The 18,708-nt window shown below is 48.1% G+C and overlaps 1 protein-coding gene across 12 annotated transcripts in view; it reads left to right on the forward strand.

Moving 5' to 3' along the window:
• The window catches only part of Scn8a (sodium channel, voltage-gated, type VIII, alpha), a 176,076-nt gene that overhangs the window by 54,332 nt on the left and 103,036 nt on the right, over positions 1-18,708 (forward strand). For all 12 annotated transcript variants that reach the window (XM_017316515.2, XM_017316519.2, XM_017316516.2 and 9 more), the window contains one exon: positions 12,077-12,406. In XM_017316515.2, the coding sequence (XP_017172004.1) occupies positions 12,131-12,406 (276 nt within the window). In that variant the 5' untranslated portion in view covers positions 12,077-12,130. Of the gene's footprint in view, positions 1-12,076; positions 12,407-18,708 lie in introns of those variants that run through there.

Raw genomic sequence — 18,708 nt, forward strand, 5'->3', positions numbered from 1 at the left:
GAGAAGTATAGTCCTCACCCCTCATCAAAGAAACTTCTTGCAACAGATGGAGACCATGACAGAAAACCACACCAGTCAAAAGGCAGAGTTGCGGAGCTGAGTCCTAACTGACATCTCTACAACATAGCTTCTGCCCCGAAGGCTCGGGGACCATTGCAAGAGAGTTAGTGGAAAGATTGTCAAGGAAAAGGGACAGGGAGTTTACTGTAATTGTGTCTCCTAGGCATGTCAGCAGGTACATACAGTAAGTCTCACCACCAACATGGCTGCCTAAACATGAATTGGAAATAGGCGTGCCCAAGTAGGTAGGGAGAGACCACGAGGCCTCACCCCTACACAAAGGACACAGGCAGCCAAGGAATGGAATGGTGAGAACAGGGAGACAGTCTTCCCTGGGCAGAGGTCATAAATCGTCTATACAATACCAAAAGGTCAGACCTGAGAACACACACAAGTAACCTTTATACAGACTGAGCAGGTTATAGTTAGGTATGTCTCTCTCTCTCTCTCTCTCTCTCTCTCTATATATATATATATATATATATATATACACACACACACACACACACACACACATATATATATATATACATATATATATATTCGCCTGTGCATATAACAACAGCTAATAGAAAAAGAGGCCAAGAGGGCAAGAAGGGGTGAATAGGAGGGGAGTTTGGAGAGAAGAATAGGAAGGGGAAATGAGGTAATTGTATTACAATATCAATTTTTAAAAATAGTCAACAGTGAAAAGATTTCTGAACGCACAAATCAAAATCTAATTCAAAACAAACACCTAATGGGTTCAAGCTGTCACCTGGCGTGACATCACTGCGGCCTTCATTCTGAACAGAACGCATGTGCTGCACTGGGGGGTGCCAGAGCGGGGCTCTGCAGTGCAGCGCCAGAGGAGGGTGTCCACAGTGCAGCACCTCCCCACAGGGGAGGGGGCGGCGTCTGCAGTGCAGCACCAGCTCAGGGTGGGGTGGAGGGTAGGGGAGGCACCTGCAGTGTAGTACCAGAGGGACAGGGTGGCGCCTGCAGGGCAGGGGGGTGAGGGCTGGGGAGGAGGCCTGCAGTGCAGCACCAGCTCACCAGCCAGCTCCGAGTGGGTTGGGGGGTGGGAGGCCCCTGCAGTGCCTAAGCTCAGATTCAAGCATCATGTTTGAAGCTGCAGTTATTATTCTGTTTATCGGTTCTCTGGTCTGGTAGAATCAGAATGATTTTCACAGAAAGTCGTTTTAACAGTTTCCTGTATTGTTCCTCGGCTTGTAGCAAAGCAGTGCATCCTTAGTTTGCTTTGTGTCGAGCAAGCAAGCACCTCCTCCTTAGCTTTCATCACCAATAAACAGTAAATTATATGCACGTCAGAGTTGCTTCTTTACAATCTAATAGTGCAAGCTTGACTGATGTGCCTATTTTGTCTACCTCCTCCTGGGGGCCTATAAAAATGTCTTGAGAGGAAAAAGAGAATTTCTTGAGTAGACAAGTTTGTGAAGCCCTGAAGTAGGCCATGGCTGCCCTCTTAAAGCCTGCGGTCTGCTTCTCACTTTCAGGATAAAACAAGATGGCCTCTCATGCCAGCAGGGCTCTGCCTTCCTGGTGTGGATTTCTGAGTCTACTCAGGATTTTCGCAGTACCTCTGTTGCTTGACCTCCAGGCTCTGTCTCCTTTGAGTGTGATAGTCCATGGCTTGCAGAGCTCCGCCCACCCGTAGAGCTCCTCCCACCCTCCTGCCAACTCCCATGCTAGCAGCCTTAGTGGATGCTGCCTGTACCAGGAGGCCTACCTTGATCCTGCTAAACCAGGCTTGGTGTTCTGCTTTTGTGAGCCTGTAAAAGCTTGCTTTACTTTATCGGAGAGTTTAGCCTACTGTGATTTGCCCATCTACCTACCCTTTACCCCAGAAGACTGCCAGGTCCCTTGTAGACCATAGTGACAATCTTGTTCATCAGAGCATAGTGCTGGTGTGTTAGAAACTCCTATGACACTTGTAACTATAACACGTGTAAGACATTCCTATAACCGGTGTAAGTAACTCCTGTACCGCGTGTAAGTAGACTCATAGACTCTTATAGCACTTACCTCTTCCTTTCCTGTTTCTCCCACTTGCATGCTGTCAAGGCTCATTCATTCTTTGGCACACGTTAACTTTCCTTTTACTTCTAAGGTTGCATAGTATTTCGTTTTATGTACATACCACATCTTATATATCCAGTTCCTGATCATTTGGGCTGTTTGACAACTCTAATAATGCTGCCGAGAATATCTTTTCAAGTTACTGCTTTCAGTTGGTAATATATAGTAATAGGTGGTAATAGAGGATTCCTGAGTTGGGAAGAACTGCCGTGCTCTTCTGTAAAGCCGAGGTTCCTCTGTAAAGATATACAGCTTTATGTTCTAATCAGGCTTGTGCCAGGGCTCCAGCTAGCTAGCTAGTTAGTTAGTTTTGTGTGTTGAGGTAACAAATGCTAGAAAGATGATAAATATACATGTATGTATGTAGCAGGCACATGCATGTGCCATGATATGTGTGTGGGTCTCAGATGACAGCATCTTGGAGTCAGTTAGCTTCTGCTAGCTTGTGGGGGGCTGGGGCCAGAGTCAGGCAGTGTGCAAGCACCCCTACTCCCAAGCTGTCTCAGCAGTCCTTTCGGTTTCTCGACAGCCACCTCAGCCTGTCAATCTCTAGCTCCTTGTTGCTGGCTGTGTTCCCGAGTTAGCCATCCGACTAGCCATTTCCTTCAGGTGTGTGCCTTGTAAACACTTTTTCCGTCCTGTGACTTGCCTTCTCAATCTCTTTTTTTTTTTTCATTTTTTATTAGGTATTTAGCTAATTTACATTTCCAATGCTATACCAAAAGTCCCCCATACCCACCCACCCCCACTCCCCTACCCACCCACTCCCCCTTTTTGGCCCTGGCGTTCCCCTGTACTGGGGCATATAAAGTTTGCAAGTCCAATGGGCCTCTCTTTCCAGTGATGGCCGCCTAGGCCATCTTTTGATACATATGCAGCTAGAGTCAAGAGCTCCGGGGTACTGGTTAGTTCATAATGTTGTTCCACCTATAGGGTTGCAGATCCCTTTAGCTCCTTGGGTACTTTCTCTAGCTCCTCCATTGGGAGCCCTGTGATCCATCCATTAGCTGACTGTGAGCATCCACTTCTGTGTTTGCTAGGCCCCGCTCAATCTCTTGATACGGTCATATAAAGCACAAGATGGTTTGATTTAATTAGTTTTTCTTTTTTGCATGTGTCTCTGTGTGGCACACATTTGCATGTGTGCCTGTTCACATGTGCGTGGGCACATCTGTGTGTAGGTACATATGCACATGTGTGAAGGTGCACTACTGATGACAAGACTCTTTCTCTGTTGCTCCCCACCTCATTCACAGAGACTGGCTCTCTTGCTGAGCCCAAAGTTTCTTCTGGCTAGACCAGACAGACACCCAGCTTGCTCCAGGGATCCTGTGTCCTGGCCTTCCTAGCATTGGGATTAAAAGGCAGATTGCCATGTCCACCTGGCATTTGTGTGAGTGTGGGGATCTGAACCCTGGTCCTTTGAACCTTGTCATGGTTTGAATATGCTTGGCTTAGGGAGTGGCACTACTTGGAGATGTGGCCTTGTTGGAGTAGGTGTGTCACTGTGGGCTTGGGCTTAAGACCCTCACCCTAGCTGCCTGGAAGTGAGTCTTCCACTAGCAGCCTTCAGATGAAGATGTAGAACTCTAAGCATCTCCTGCACCATGCCTGCCTAGATGCTGCCCTGCTCCCCCTTGTTGATAATGGACTGAACCTCTGAACCTGTAAGCCAGCCCTAATTAAATGTTGTCCTTTATAAGGCTTGCCTTGGTCATGGTGTCTGTTCACAGCAGTAAAACCCTAACTAAGACAAACTCAAGGCTCACAAATAACTCCCTAGCCATGTTTTCTTCTGAGTTTCATAATTTTTTATTCTTTTATTTAGGCACTGGTTCATTTTTGAGCTAATGTTGCAGGTACTATAAAACCAGCTTCCTTCTTTTACGTGTGTGTGTGTGTGTGTGTGTGTGTGTGTGTGTGTGTGTGTGTCATACATCATATGTCCTACACTGTGTCCTTTAGGACTGTCCTTGCTCAGTTGACCTGTCTTGGCATTTTTGTTGAAAATCCCTTGACTACATATCGGAGGCTTTTTGTCCGGACTCTGCCTGTTGGTCTATATGGTTGTCTCTAGGTCAATACCAAAATTTTGATGACTCCATATTTGTAATTAATTTTAATACTGAGTATATGAATCATGAGACTTTGTGTTTCTCTTTCAAGTCTGAGACAAGTTTGATTTTATTACTTTTTTGCAGTGCCAGGGACTTAGTTAATGGGTTGTGTTTCTCTACACAGAACAAACAAGTCTGATGCTGTTTATTTGTTTATTTATTTTGGAAACAGGATCTTGCTATGCAATTCAGACTAACCTTGAACTCATTGCGTAACTTATGCTGGTCTCCTTTTTTTCTTAAAAAATATTTTTATTCTTTGAGAATTTCATGCATATATACAATATTTTGGTCATCCTCTCTCCTCCCCCTAACTCCTCCCAGATTACCCCCACTTCCCAACTCCTCCAACATTGTGTTTGGTCTGGTCTTGAGTGCTCCATCCTCCTGCCTCAGCCTTCTGAGAATGCCATCAGGCTCACTGGTAACTGTTAACTTGGTGCTGTTCCCAGTGTATTTCTTATGTGCCCTTGCCTAGAGTCCCTGCACTGGCTGCTCGCTAGCCTGCACTGACTGCTCACTAGCCTGCACTGGCTGCTCTCTAGCCTGCACTGATTGCTCGCTAGCCTGCACTGACTGCTCACTAGCCTGCACTGGCTGCTCGCTAGCCTGCACTGGCTGCTCACTAGCCTGCACTGGCTGCTCGCTAGCCTGCACTGGCTGCTCGCTAGCCTGCACTGGCTGCTCGCTAGCCTGCACTGGCTGCTCGCTAGCCTGCACTGGCTGCTCGCTAGCCTGCACTGGCTGCTCACTAGCCTGCACTGACTGCTCGTTAGCCTGCACTGATTTCTCACTAGCCTGCACTGGCTGCTCGCTAGCCTGCACTGGCTGCTCACTAGCCAGCAGATTCCCATTCTGTTCCTGTGCTAACTTCTCTTCAGCCATTTTCTGTGTCTTCCCACCTTATTCTCCCACACGGGCCCTTCTTTATTTGCCCGTCAGATTTCAGAGAATACTAAGATCTTAATCCTCTCGATGATGACCAAGAGAAGAGAGCACTAGTAATCCATTGTCCCAAATTTTTTGAGTCTAGTTCAGTCTTTCTTGAAACTCTCAAGAAAACTCTGAGGACCAAGAGCTTCTGTCACTGTTCCTTCAGTACCTGGAGCAGGGTGGGGACAGGGCAGAAATGAGCAGCTGAGACAGCAGCACTGTGAGCAGAGGCATTGACACAGCGTGCTCTGTGAACATGGTAGTCTGGCTCACCTCGGAACAACATGCCCAGACACAGTGGAGTCTGAGGATAATAACTTTGACCCTCCCCGGGCTCTTTCATTTTTATGGTACCAAGGATCAAAACCTGGGCACAACATGCCAGGCAAGTTGTGTGAACCATACCTCTGGTTCCCAGCAAACTCAGCTGACTGTTGCTGTAGACCAGGAGACTTGATGATAATAGTTGATAGATGATAATAGTTGGTCAATAGTTGTTTGTTACATTGTTACATGTGATAATAAGTCTGTGAACACTTAATCTGTTACATTGTTTGTTGGTTGGTTGGTTTTTTGAGACAGGGTTTCTCTGTGTAGCCCTGGCTGTCCTGAAACTCACGCTGTAGACCAGGCTGGCCTCGAACTCAGAAATCCACCTGCCTCTGCCTCCCATGTGCTGGGATTAAAAGCATAGGCCACCACTGCCGGGCTGTTTGTTACATTGTTACATGTAATGTGTGTGATGGTAAATGCACAGAATGGGGAGATACACAATTTACTGCAGAGGGAAAAATCCTTAACACAGAGACAGCTAGTGCTCCACCAGGACGGAACTACCACAGCAATGGGAGTGACTGGCAAATCACAGCAGTTGGGCAGAATGTGGTACAGTTAACACAGTTAATTTTTTACACTCATGATTTAATAGGAGGCTGCAAAAGCCTGTGTTCACAGGCTTTGATAAGTTTAAACTTTTGACATAGGCCTGCACATATTTTATGTAGCAAATGATCAGACAGAACTTTTATATACACATCTTTTCATGCATTCACAACACACCTTGCTTTTCATTCATTAAAAAAAAAAAAAAAAAAAAAAAAGATTCTGCACCCTGGGTGTATCTGTTCAAACTGTCAAAAAATCTGCATGTAAGTGGATTTGTATAGTTCAAGCTGCCATTGTTTAAAGGTCAAGTGTATGCTAGAGAGTGCTGGCCTTCCTTCCCTGCGTGATAGCCCTCCCTCCCTCCCTCCAGGCATTCTGGTCCTTCTTGCCCTCCCAGAGGCTAAGAAGGCCCTCCCCCCTTCCTCCCAATGTACCCCTCCCACACCCCACATCTCCCAGCCCCTCGCTTGCTGGCTGAGTGCGGTACTTAACTGGAAGTTAAGCTGTCAGGTCTCCCCTTTGACTTTCAGGAAGTTTGCATTGTATGACCTCTGAGTTCATCCTAAACCCAAGAAAATTGTTTACTTTTTGCAAAGTTTGCTCTGAAGAATGAGGTTTTATTTTTCAGAGTTAAAACTTGTAAATAGAAGTCCATGACGTAACAGCCACCAGATAATTTTGCTGGCTGATGCTGGGTCCGTTTATTATTGACACTGGAAAAATGGATTATGTCTTCATACCTATACAGTGACCAGTTGCCAGTGGTGTGCAGGTTTAAAGGAAAGGGTAAAACAATAAAACTTCTAGCAGAAAACAGGAGAACACCTGCATGACTGTGGGTGGGTTGGCTGATTCCTAAAGAGATAACTTGGAGGGAAAGATTGACAAATTGGATTTCAATAAATAAAGAACTATGTATTAAAATATTGCCAAGAACACAATAGAGAGGGAGGTACTTAAAAAAAAAAATGCTGGGCCTGCTGGAGCACACCTTTAATCCAAGCACTGAGGCAGAGGCAGAGGCAGAGGCAGAGGCAGAGGCAGAGGCAGAGGCAGAGGCAGAGGCAGAGGCAGAGGCAGAGGCAGAGGCAGAGGCAGAGGCAGAGGCAGAGGCAGAGGCAGAGGCAGAGGCAGAGGCAGAGGATCTCTGTGAGTTCAAGTCTACAGGGTGAGTTCCAGGACAGGCAGGCTACACAGAGAAAACCTGTCTCAAAAAAACCAAAACAAACAAAAACAAAAAACCAAACCCTGAAAAAAAAAAGAGAGGTATTTTATATCTGACCAAGAACTTGTTCAGCAAATAAACAATTCAAAACAGGAAAATATAAATGAGCCAGTAGAAAAACAAACAAACAAATAAACAAGTGGGCAACCAGTGAGGCCTGCATTTACAAAGGGGGAGGGATCAAAATCGCCAGCACACAGTACAGACTTGAACCACAGTGAGGCGTGTGAAGAACCTTAGAGAAACACATAGCAAAAACGTCATGAGGGCAGATGCTGGGTCCTCAGAACCCATGTAAATGCCAGGCAGATGTAGTGACTCACCAGTAATCCTGTCGCTCAGAAGGCAGAGCCTGGGGCTGCTCACAGCAGTCTGGTCACCTAAACTAACCTACCAGTCGGCTCTCGGTTCATTGAAAAACCCTTCCTGTGTCATCCTTAGAAGTCACTCTACACTATACACAAATGCACACACATGCACATGCCACATGCAAAGCCACGTAGGGAAACACTTGAGCTGCCATTTCTGACCCATGAGTACTCAGGTCACCCATGAGTAAGCAGGTGGAGAAACTGTTACCTTTGCTCGTGGGATGCAGAGGCTCAGCCACTGGAGAGAGCTTAGCACTTCTACAAGAACATCCAACACTATTCCCATTGGGGGCTCGGTGGTTAAGAATACTAGCTGCTCTTCCAGAGGACCCAAGTTCAATTCCCCGCACCCACAAGGCAGCTCACCACAGTTCTGGGGGACCTGACAAGCTCTCACAGACATGCAGGCAAAGTGCAGATGCATCATCAGACCCGGAAGTTCCTGTTCTAGGTCCGTTCTCTACCGAATTGGAAATGGAGCTGAACGAGGTTGCTCACCCCTGTAATCCTAGTGCTTGGGAGGGTGAGGCAGAAGGACCGGGAAGTCGAGGCCAGCCTGGGCTGGCAATGAGATCTTTTCTCATGACAAGAATTGGGAAGGTGCAGAGTGCCACATGTGCATTGCTTGTGGTACTCAAAACAGCCAAAAGGTCACATGAGCTCAAATGCCTATCATTGGGTTAGTGAGCTTGCGCTTGCTGCGCAGGTGTGTGGAGAGAGAGAGAAGAATGCCGTACTGATCCATATCACCGTGTGACAGACACAAAGGGTCACACACTGTGTGCTCATGTTTTAAAGGAAATACCCGGAAAAGATGTAGCGGTGGGGACAGACTGATGTACTTATAAAAAGGTAACAAATTATTAAGATATGTTCTATAGGGGTGTGGTGAGGTATGGGGGAAGGGGATGTCTCTACGGGCCCATACTGAGGCATCTGTTCCCCATGAGGGACCAGCCACATAATGGTATAGTATAGAATAGAGTTCATTCAGAGCACGGGGAGGGGAGTTAAGAGGGTAGTAGAGGCAGAGAAAGGCAGAGAGAAGGAGTGTAGAGAAGTAAAGGCTGGCCAAGACCATGTGGAGAGAGAGGGGAAGGGAGGGACAAGAGAGAAGCAAGGAGGAAGCAGGAGTAAGAGAGAAAGGAGGGGTCAAGCAACCCCTTTTACAGTGGGCCAGGCTTACCTGGCTGTTGCCAGGTAACCGTGGGGGTGGAGTTTAGACTGAATGCTAACACACTCTTGGAGCTGGACAGAGCGTTGGGGGTTGCCAAGAGACTAGGCTGGGTGAGGGGTAGTGGGCGCCCCTGTACTTGGGGCACAGCAGGGAGGTTGCAAATACAGGGCAACTGAGTCCTTTGCTTTAAAATGGTTCCTTTCAAGTTACCTAGATTTTGCCTCAATAAATGAATCTTAAACCTCCAGGTGCCACTAATATGAGTGAAATTGACAACATGAGTTCTGAGTGTAGGCAAGGGTGTGGGGCAGCTGGAGCCTCTACCCTGTGGCACTAGAGATTTATACACGGTATCCAGTTCCTCATTCCTCCCTTAGCCAAGTGCTACAAAGAATCCAGGCTGCTTAGCTTCTCATCCTAATAGCTTAAAGCAACCAAAGCCTGTTAAGGTAAGGTGAGTGAACTGCGCTTCTGTCATATGTGGAATACTCCTCAGCGGTTAGAATGAACGACCACAGTGAGGTGAACTCCGCAGAATGATGGTTGGAATGAAGCCAAACCCCATAGGTTGAATGTATATCTGTACTCGACTGAAGCATAGGAAGCAGCAAAACTAACCCATGGAGGTGATTGTTGACGAGGAAGGGTGAAAATGTGGTGGGGAACAGGGCTAATTTTGGGGGAGAGGAGGCTGGCCCTGGAGAACGACAGAACGAGGCAGCTCCCAACCGGGAGAGCCGACGCTGTCAGAAGTCAGAGCACAGGAAGAGAATGACTTCAGATGGTGGTGGATGTGGAAGGTGGAGCCTGGGGTTCCGGTTCTTCGGCCTTGTGGGTTCCAGGTGTTGTCCTGTTTGGCTGTTGAGTGTCTACAGGTGTTTGGAGTCCTGACTGTCATTCTCTGGCAGTGTGGCTTTGGGAAAGCCACAGCCATTCTCCAAGACTCTGTCCCTATGTCTGTTAAATGTTGATAACAGTAGACCTCACACTCTGTTCTGGAGATGAAGCTAGAGCGAGCAGGGTACTTGGAACACAGCTGAGAGCAGAGCGGAGCCTCCAGCAGAGACCGAGGGCAGCAGGGACCGAGGGCAGCAGGGACCGAGGGCAGCAGGGACCGAGGGCAGCAGGGACCGAGGGCAGGCGCACTGAGACTGGAGTCTACAGTGGGTGCAGCTGGAAGAGGTTTTGCTGGCCTTGTTCAGGATATGGGAGGAATGAGGGAAAAGAAAGGCTAGGTTGGGAAATTCTGTGAATGAAGAGGCTCAGATCAGGAAACCCTATCATTTCTGTGTGAGTTACTTAGTGAGCCAGACTGTCTGCTGGAAAGTAGTCAGGGAGGGGAGGAAAGGGTAGGATGACTCACTATAAATAAATAAAATAAGAATTTAATAGTAAAGAAATAGGAGTTGGGACATGAGAGTCTGGTTGAGGTCCTATTTTATTTTTGCATTTTATTCGTTTGTATTTATTATTTAGAGGGTCACATGGTATGTATATAGAGGTCAGAAGGCAGCTTGTGGGAGTTGGTTTTCTCCCTCTGCCTTGCCGGTCTAGAACTCTGGTCTTGGGGCTTGGCAACAGGCACCCCTTACCTGCTGAGCCATCTCAGCCCTTGGTTATGGCCCTGTGACCCAGGCAAGTTTTCCATTCTCTTAGGGCTCTGCATGTCCTCATCTGCACAGTGGATGGGACAAGACCTACAGTGTCTTATGTTTCTAAAGTCCTATGCTTCTTACCTGGAGAGATTTCTGCGACCCTTCCCTCTGCCTGGATCTGGTGCAGTGTGGGAAGGCACCCAGTGTGTGTGTGTGTGTGTTGAGGTGGGGGAGGGGCAGTGTCTGGTTCTTACCCAGGAAGCCCCATGCTGAAAGTGCCTGGCTACAGGAAGGCAGAGTCTGGGCTGGCAGATCCGTGAAAGGAGTCCTGAGGGACACCAGTAAGCGTTTACGGTCCCTCTCTTGAGCAGGCTCCCATTATATAGATATGGGAAGTGGACCCTGAGGACTAAGTAGGAGCAGAAACAGCAATCTCTAGTCTTCCAAAACTATTTCCTGGGAGTGTGTGTGTGTGTGTGTGTGTGTATGTACACTAAGTCAATAAATACTCTTAAAGGATGTGTGGACTGTGAGAGACAGAACATTAAGAAGTATATTTCCTGGGCTGACCTTATGCTGCCCAGGCTGGAAGCACCACTCTGAGCAGCAGGGGAAGTACTGCGCCTGGTCTGTGTCCATTCAGACATGAGCGAGTGCTTCTCTGCATCCTGATCCCCTAACCCTAACCCTAACCCTAACCCTAACCCTAACCCTGTCTTGGATGGAAGTAACTCGGGGTTCTGTCTACAGGAGTGCAAAGGCTCTTCGAACGTGGGCTACACAATCCCTGATGCCTGGTTTCTATGCTGTTGCTCATTCTAAAGGGCAGAGTCTCTGGTCCATCTTCCCTTCTGTCTGAGTCTCTATTAGGGAGCCAGACCCCCAGGCCTGCAGTGCCACGTGGCTGGCACATGGGGGGACCTGGAGGTTCTCTTGGTCTTTCTCATTGCTAAGCAGCGATCTGTGGGAGTGATGGCAGCCCTTTCCACTGAAAGATGTCTTCTTTGTTTGTCCCCAGTGGGTTCTTGATCCTTAAAAAAAAGATACCACTGGAATCTTATACTAGGCAGATTTCCCACAGCTCAGTCAATTGAAACACCTTTGAAATGGAAGGATGAATTCAGACGGGAGCTATTTTGCCATTATTTTCTGTCGGCAGAAGTTTTAAGGAGTTAGTTTTGTTTTCCGAAAGTGAAGTTCTTGAGAGGAGGGAAAATTTACCCGTTCCTTTCCCTTAAAGGAAAACTTTTTTTTTTCTTGGAGCGTAGATCCAGAGGGAGGAGGGGAAGCATGCAAAGGCAGGCCCTAGGGAGCTCTAACTGCCTTGTTAGCCGAGAACGGAGTGCCTGTGTGTGATTCTCAACAGTGGGTTGGATTTAGATAAATACTGTATATGCCCACAGTTAGGGAGACCCCAGTCTTCCCCTCTCCCTGGCTGACCGCTCTCCCGAGGACCATTACAAAGGTCACCCAAGCCACTCTTGCTGTAGATTTTTTAAGATGAGGATGAAGCGTGCGGAAGTGGAAGCCGTGTGGCAGAGGCTGTGAATGGAGGTTGAGAACGAGCTGGCTTCATCCCGGCCTCCTTTTAGAGCGGTGATTGATTAACGCTGCCTGTGTTGCTGTTCTTCCAGAGCCGACCTGTCCCGGACTCAGCATAACTAACGAAGCTGCTGCAGAATGAGAAGATGGCAGCGCGGCTGCTCGCACCACCAGGCCCCGACAGTTTCAAGCCTTTCACCCCCGAGTCGCTGGCAAACATCGAGAGGCGCATCGCCGAGAGCAAGCTCAAGAAACCACCCAAGGCGGATGGCAGCCACCGGGAGGACGATGAAGACAGCAAGCCCAAGCCAAACAGTGACCTGGAGGCGGGGAAGAGTTTGCCTTTCATCTACGGGGACATCCCGCAAGGCCTGGTTGCGGTTCCCCTGGAGGACTTTGACCCGTACTATTTGACGCAGAAAGTGAGTTGGAGGAGGCCCAACTGCAGAGGCCCCCTTCCCTTCAGGCTGGGGAGAGGGGAGACGGAGCTGTGTCTCTGCCCAAGCAGGGAGACCCGTGCTGTGTCAGGGAAGACATAGCGAGGCCTTGCTTCCACCTGGGGTCTTCTTTCCCCATTTTGTTGCTGGTGTGGGTCACTTTCAGGCCTTCCTACAGACCAACCCCTGTTAGCAAGACTTCCAGTCTTGCCTCCAGGCAAGCTTTAAAAACAAAACAACAAAACATATGTGTGGCAGGGTGGTGAGGATGTAGCTCAGTGACAGAGCACTTCCTAGCACATGAAGCCCCTGGGAATTTGAGGGGAAGACAGAGGAAAGGAAGGAAGGGAGTGTGGGCATAGTTGAAACACATCTACTTATTAGCATTCAGAAGGATAGATACTAAAGCTGTGCGGGATCTCCCTGACCCACACTAGTATCCCATCTCTGTATATAAAGGTGATATTGTTAGCACAGCAGCAGGCTGGAGATGGAATGGAGACCACGGTGTGCTGCTGTCTGTGCAGCCCTCCAATGTGACGCCGGAGCATGGCCTTGTGGGGCAGACACAGTGGCACACACCAGGCCCATAGCTTGGATGGATCTTTGTAGCAAAGCCAGTCCTGTCCCCCTGCCTGACAGGGGCACAGGTAAAAGGCTAAGCTTCAATCTGGCCCAGGGCTCAAACTTCCTGAACAGTGTCTACCCAAATCTTAGATTAGTGTATGAAATAAGACGAAAGAAGCCAAGCCTCTGGGTTTGATTCTCTCTGGCCAAGTGATTAGCTGCTGGATCCTTGAGGGCTGATGTCACCTTGTAGGAGACCCACCGCATGCCACAGATGTCATTTAAGTAACTGTGTCAGTGGGTTTTCCAGATAATGGGGGTGGCGAGAAGGTTGTGTGTAATTGTGTATTTACAATAGAAAGCTCCAGTACACGATCTTTGTTAACACGCCTGCCCGTTTTGAACTGGTGCAGTTAGTGCAATTTAAGAAAAGCTTTCAGCTCCTTTGTCTTGTAAGTGGAATAGAGCTAAGAGACCTACCTAGGATTAGTGAGAAGGCTCAGCAGGGAAAACTCTAGGTCTAAGGGCCTAAGTGTGGTCCCAGGGTCCCATGTGACGGGGGGTGGGGGGGGGGTCCCAGGGTCCCATGTGACGGGGGGGGGGGGGGAACCTGTGAGTTGTCTTCAGATTACCTGAGTGCCCTGGTATGCACACCCTCTCAATGGTGTGTGCAGACAGACATACATACATATGTACATACATACATAATGCATAAATACATAAATACACATGGCTACTCTAAGGCAAACAAATGAAGTCAAGAAAGCATTGCCAGCAGTTAAGATATGTTCACTGCACATCAATGTTTATCTGTCTACCTATAATCTGTCTAGCTACCTATAATCTATCAACCAATCAATTTATCTACCTACATATAATCTATCAATTTGTCTATCTACCTACCTACATATAATCTATCTCTATCTATAATCTGTCTACGTATCTATAATCTATCCATAATCTGTCTGTCTGTCTGGCCATCTACTTGGGACAGGGTCTTACATAGTAGCCCAACTTGGCCCCGAACTCACCATGTAATCACAAGAACTCCTAATCCTCCTGCCTCTACATCTTGAGTCTGGAGCTACAGATTATCACACCACATACTCTACACCAAGGCTTGAATGGAGGCTCTGAGCATGGCAGGCATGCACCCCTCCTTCTAAATGAGTTCTCCATCTGATTAAAAAGAACACGCTTTCTCGACCTACTTCAGGTGCTCACTGCATTTCTGTTACTGGCCCTTCTCACTAACCAACTAACTAAAAAGCTTGTGGGAGCGCGGGGTGGGGTGGGATGGGGTGGGGGAGTGACTTTAAGAGGATGTTCCTCTCTGTTTGTCTTTCAGGAGTTGTTGTGAGTAATTCCTGGGAGATAAGCTCTCATCTGGTAAATGATTGTCTTGTTTGGCCATCCTAAGCTTTGAGGGCCTTGTTGGATTCCCGTCTTTACCGGGGGGGGGGGGGGGGTCCCTACAAACAGCTCTGCCCCCTGCAAGCCTATATGCTGAAAGGTGCAAGCCACACCTCGCGCCCCTCCCTCTGGGCACTGGGTGCTAGTGCTTCCTCCCTTTGGCCTTCGTGGGTTTTTTTGTTTTGTTTTGTTTTTTCAGTTATTCAATACAAATAAGTACGTTTAAGGAACAGATACATAGTTTGACTTATCTCGTTTTAAAACCAGGTCGTATATTTACATGATCAAAATTTCAGAGGTATTTGGTTAAAAGCCCGCCTTTATCCCCTCTCCCACTCCTGCCTCCCTGCAGAGGTAACCTGATGGCGATGGCGGCATCCTCTGTGGCAGGAGCCTGACCACCTCAGACACCTGTTCTCAGCCTTCTTCCTGTTGTTTTCTTAGTTCTGTTGTCTGTCTTCCATTTTTGTTTATCGTGGAATCTTGTTGTTGTTATCATTGTTTAGGCTTTCAGGGTATGGCCATGCGTGTGCCCCCACATGCTGAGCTGTGGAATCTTTTATCTTGCTGATTCTCAGCTTCTTTCTTCCTTCCTCCACTCTTTTCCTTTTGGAGAATCAAATCAATGCCTTCTCTTTGCCGCTTGCAGTTTCTGTCCTCACTACAGAAAATTCTGTCTGCTGCTTCGCAGTACCATGTGCACATCTCTAGCGACCTCCCTAAGAAGGCAGAGGAGGGGTCTGTGGGTTGAATCAAGACCTACGCCTTTGCCATTCCCGTTTCTCGGGCCTGAGACTGAACAGCCTCTGTGTCCAACCCGCTTCCGTATTGTAAGAAAGGCCTAGGAGCAAAGGTTCAAATCTCAGGGCTGACCAGTCTTAAAGAACCATACTGCACTCCTGTTGCACCAAGCAGTTGCGTGCTTCTCAAAGTCCAACTCACTCCGCAGTCTGTGGATTCGTTTTTTTACAAAGTGAGGTTCACTGAGACTTGCAGGAAGTTAAGATGTGGAGGCCTTTGACATCATTTACTTCTGCTTGCTTACATTAGTTATCTTACGGTATTGATACTTTGTCAAAAGCCAGATCCAGGTTTGCAAGGTGGCTGAGTAAGGATACTTACTAAATAACTAACTCCCAGGAATTGTTCTCTGCTTTCCACTCCTGACTGTGTGCAGGCACACACGTGTGTGCACACACATGCATGTACACACCGCACACAAACATACATGTGCAACCACACACAAGCACACACACTTGCACACACATGCATATACACACAAATACACCACACACAAACACACACACACATGAGCATACACACATGCACACATACAAATGGGCACACATGTACACACCACACACAAACACACATGTGCACACACACATGCACACACCCACTACCCACACACACAAAAGTAATTTTTTAAAGCCAGAGCCACTGTTAGTGGTGGGACCTGCATTAGATCTCACCTCTTTATTCGTTACAACATGTTCCTAGCCTTTGCCTCTGAAATGTCTGTCCTTAGCCTCAGCTGGCTCAGCTGTCCCGATGCCGGTAGATGGATTTATGGAACAAAGCAAACTCCCCTCCTGTCTGCATCCCTAACCATCCCATGGTTTACTCGCCTGCTTAGGATGAGTAATGAAGAACTTGGGGCTAAGAACCATGTGGCCATCTGACCCCCGACCCCTGGACTCACTGTCAATGCTGCCATATTGCTCACCTGGACGTGGGCTCCTGAGCTGTCTAACCGGTCCCTCCACCTTCTCTTCCAACCCACGACTGCCTGCCAGAATGGCAGAGTGGAAAAAGCAGTGTCTTAGTTATGGTTTCCTGGCTGTGAAGAGACACCATGACCGCAGCAGCATTTACAAAGGACAATGTTTAATTGGGGCTGGCTTACAGTCTGAGAGGTTCAGTCCAGTATCATCATGGCCAGAAGCATGGGAGCATCCAGGCAGACATGATGCTGGAGAAGGAACTGAGAGTTCTACATCTGAGACCTCAAAGCCTGTCCCTGTGACACACTTCCTCCAACAAGGCCACACGTCCCAATAGTGCCAGCCCATAGGAGCCTGTGGGGGGCGGGGCATTTCCTTTCAGACCACCACAAGTGCCTAACTGGGGATCAAAACCCTGGTTTTACTTTTACATTTTGTCTTTGATTTGCTCTTAGCCAAATAAAATGCCCTGGCCCGTGGTGTCCTCGTCTGTACACAGGTGTAGCAGAGCACGCCTGTCCATATCTATCTGCTTGTGTGTTACACCGTTCCTGTTTGGGCTCCTCCCACCCGTGTTTGGAGTGTGGTGAGGTGCTCTCTGTTCCCTCCGCGCTTCCCACTCTGGTCTGTATCACTTCCTCTCGGAATGTTCTTCCTCTAACCTCAGCTTCGGGAATGCCTTCCCACTCACCCAGGCCCAGCTCAGAAGCCCCTCTGTCCTATGACTTAACTCAGTGCTTCTACACCAGAACAGAGTCCTCTCTATACTGAGTTCTGTAGGGGTAGTTTAACCGGCCGCACGTGTGCATCCGTCCAGGAGCTATCTGGATTCTCAAATGAAAGTCAGTCTCTCTCTCTCTCTCTCTCTCTCTCTCTCTCTCTCTCTCTCCAGTTAACTTTAAAATGTCTTGGCTACCTCAAAGGCTGGGCAGTTCTAACCCTCCCCATGGCTTGCACACATTTCCCTCCTGTAGTAGCTCCCTAGTCTCTGCTGCCCAGGGCACTCTGAGAAGTCCTTCCAGGGGCTGCATTCCTTCTCACCCACATTTCTGATGGTTTTCCCTCTGCAACTCTAAATCTGATGCGTCTGCCTCCGGATCATGGAGATTTTCCTTCCTCCCTTCCAGTTCCTAGCCCACCCAAGTTCAAAAGTCCTGCCTCAGTCTCTCAGTCTACCTGCCAAGCCATTGACTGCTGGCTCTTTATCAATCAATCAAAAACCAATTGAGGACAAGTACCTTCAGCAGCTGGACACACAGATTCCTGATTTTGGGAGCCAGATTAATTCAGAGCCTTAGAACTAATCCCCCAACAAGTTTATAATACAGTCTGTCTTCAGCTGGCAGGGAAGATGGCTTCAGGTGCCTTTCAGTGTGGGTATGGCAGGTACCTCTGTGCCCACAGGCTTCACAGTTTTCTCCTTACTATCACTAATGATAGAGCCAATAGGCCCTGAAAATCTACTGAGTCTCTCTTTGGCCTCCTCTCTTTTACACACACACACACACACACACACACACACACACGTTCCCTGGGCTGCTGGCAGACTTGCCATTCCAAATCTGTTTAGAATATATCAACAGAGCCAGGCTGTTAGGGAAGGCTTGCATTGTGTCTATCAGGTGTGACGGGTGACGGACGTTTTACCGATGAGTTCCATGGCCCATCTCTGCACAGTAAGCATAGATGTTTAAAACTAAAACTATGTATTTTTAAAACTTCAGCTTATTTTGTCATTAAAAGTTTTTGTTTCTCCCCAGTAGTATAGGAAAGTGAAGTGTTTTAGTTTTTTATTCACCAAATCAGCTCAGCACGGGACGAATTCTGGCGAGGCAGTGAGAGGGGAGCACTGGAGCGAGTGGAGTGAGTGGTGGGTGGACACCGGGTTCCCTCGATACCCAAGCATGCACTTATGGAGAGCAGAGGGGATTTAAGCGTTTCTCTTGCCTTAGCAGTTGACTCAGGGCTGGGAAGTCTTGTTTCTGATCAGGTCCCCATCTAGTTCCGGGTAATCTTAGCTGTGTCAGGTCTGTGGTCTAGAAAATTAAGGTGCACTCAGGACTACTGTCCCACCTGTGTTTTCAGTGTCTGTAATGGTCATAGCTTGCCCTCCGTCCGGGGTGCAGCAGCAGTGATGCACACCTCCAGTCCTGCTTCGATTTGCTTCATTACAAAACACCTTGCTCTTGTTCATCTCCCGCCTTCCTTGGCTAAAGCGGGGGGTGGGGGGGGGGTGGGAGGCAGGGAAGGGGGGCCTGCTCTCTAGCAAGTGTTCACTCAGTATTTGTCGAGTGGATGAGGATCCTAGGATATGACGCACATGAAAACGCCATGTGCCTTCCTGGGCGATAGCAGTGGGATCTTTAAATGGAGAATTAACATACCTTCCAAAGTGAACCGAACTCTTTGGGTAGGGAAATCTGGTTAGCTTTCTGTTTCATTCTCAAAAAAATAAAAATAAAAAGAGGAGTGGTTTTGTTTAGCAGCTCAGGAGTATATCAAGAAATAGGTTTCTTGGTGGCCTAGAGATGCTGGTAGATGCTGGATCACTGTGGGGTGCCCACCATGTTTTCCACATTCCTC

The sequence above is a fragment of the Mus musculus genome, chromosome 15 (assembly GCF_000001635.26).
Source record: "Mus musculus strain C57BL/6J chromosome 15, GRCm38.p6 C57BL/6J".
Taxonomy (NCBI): Eukaryota; Metazoa; Chordata; class Mammalia; order Rodentia; family Muridae; genus Mus; species Mus musculus.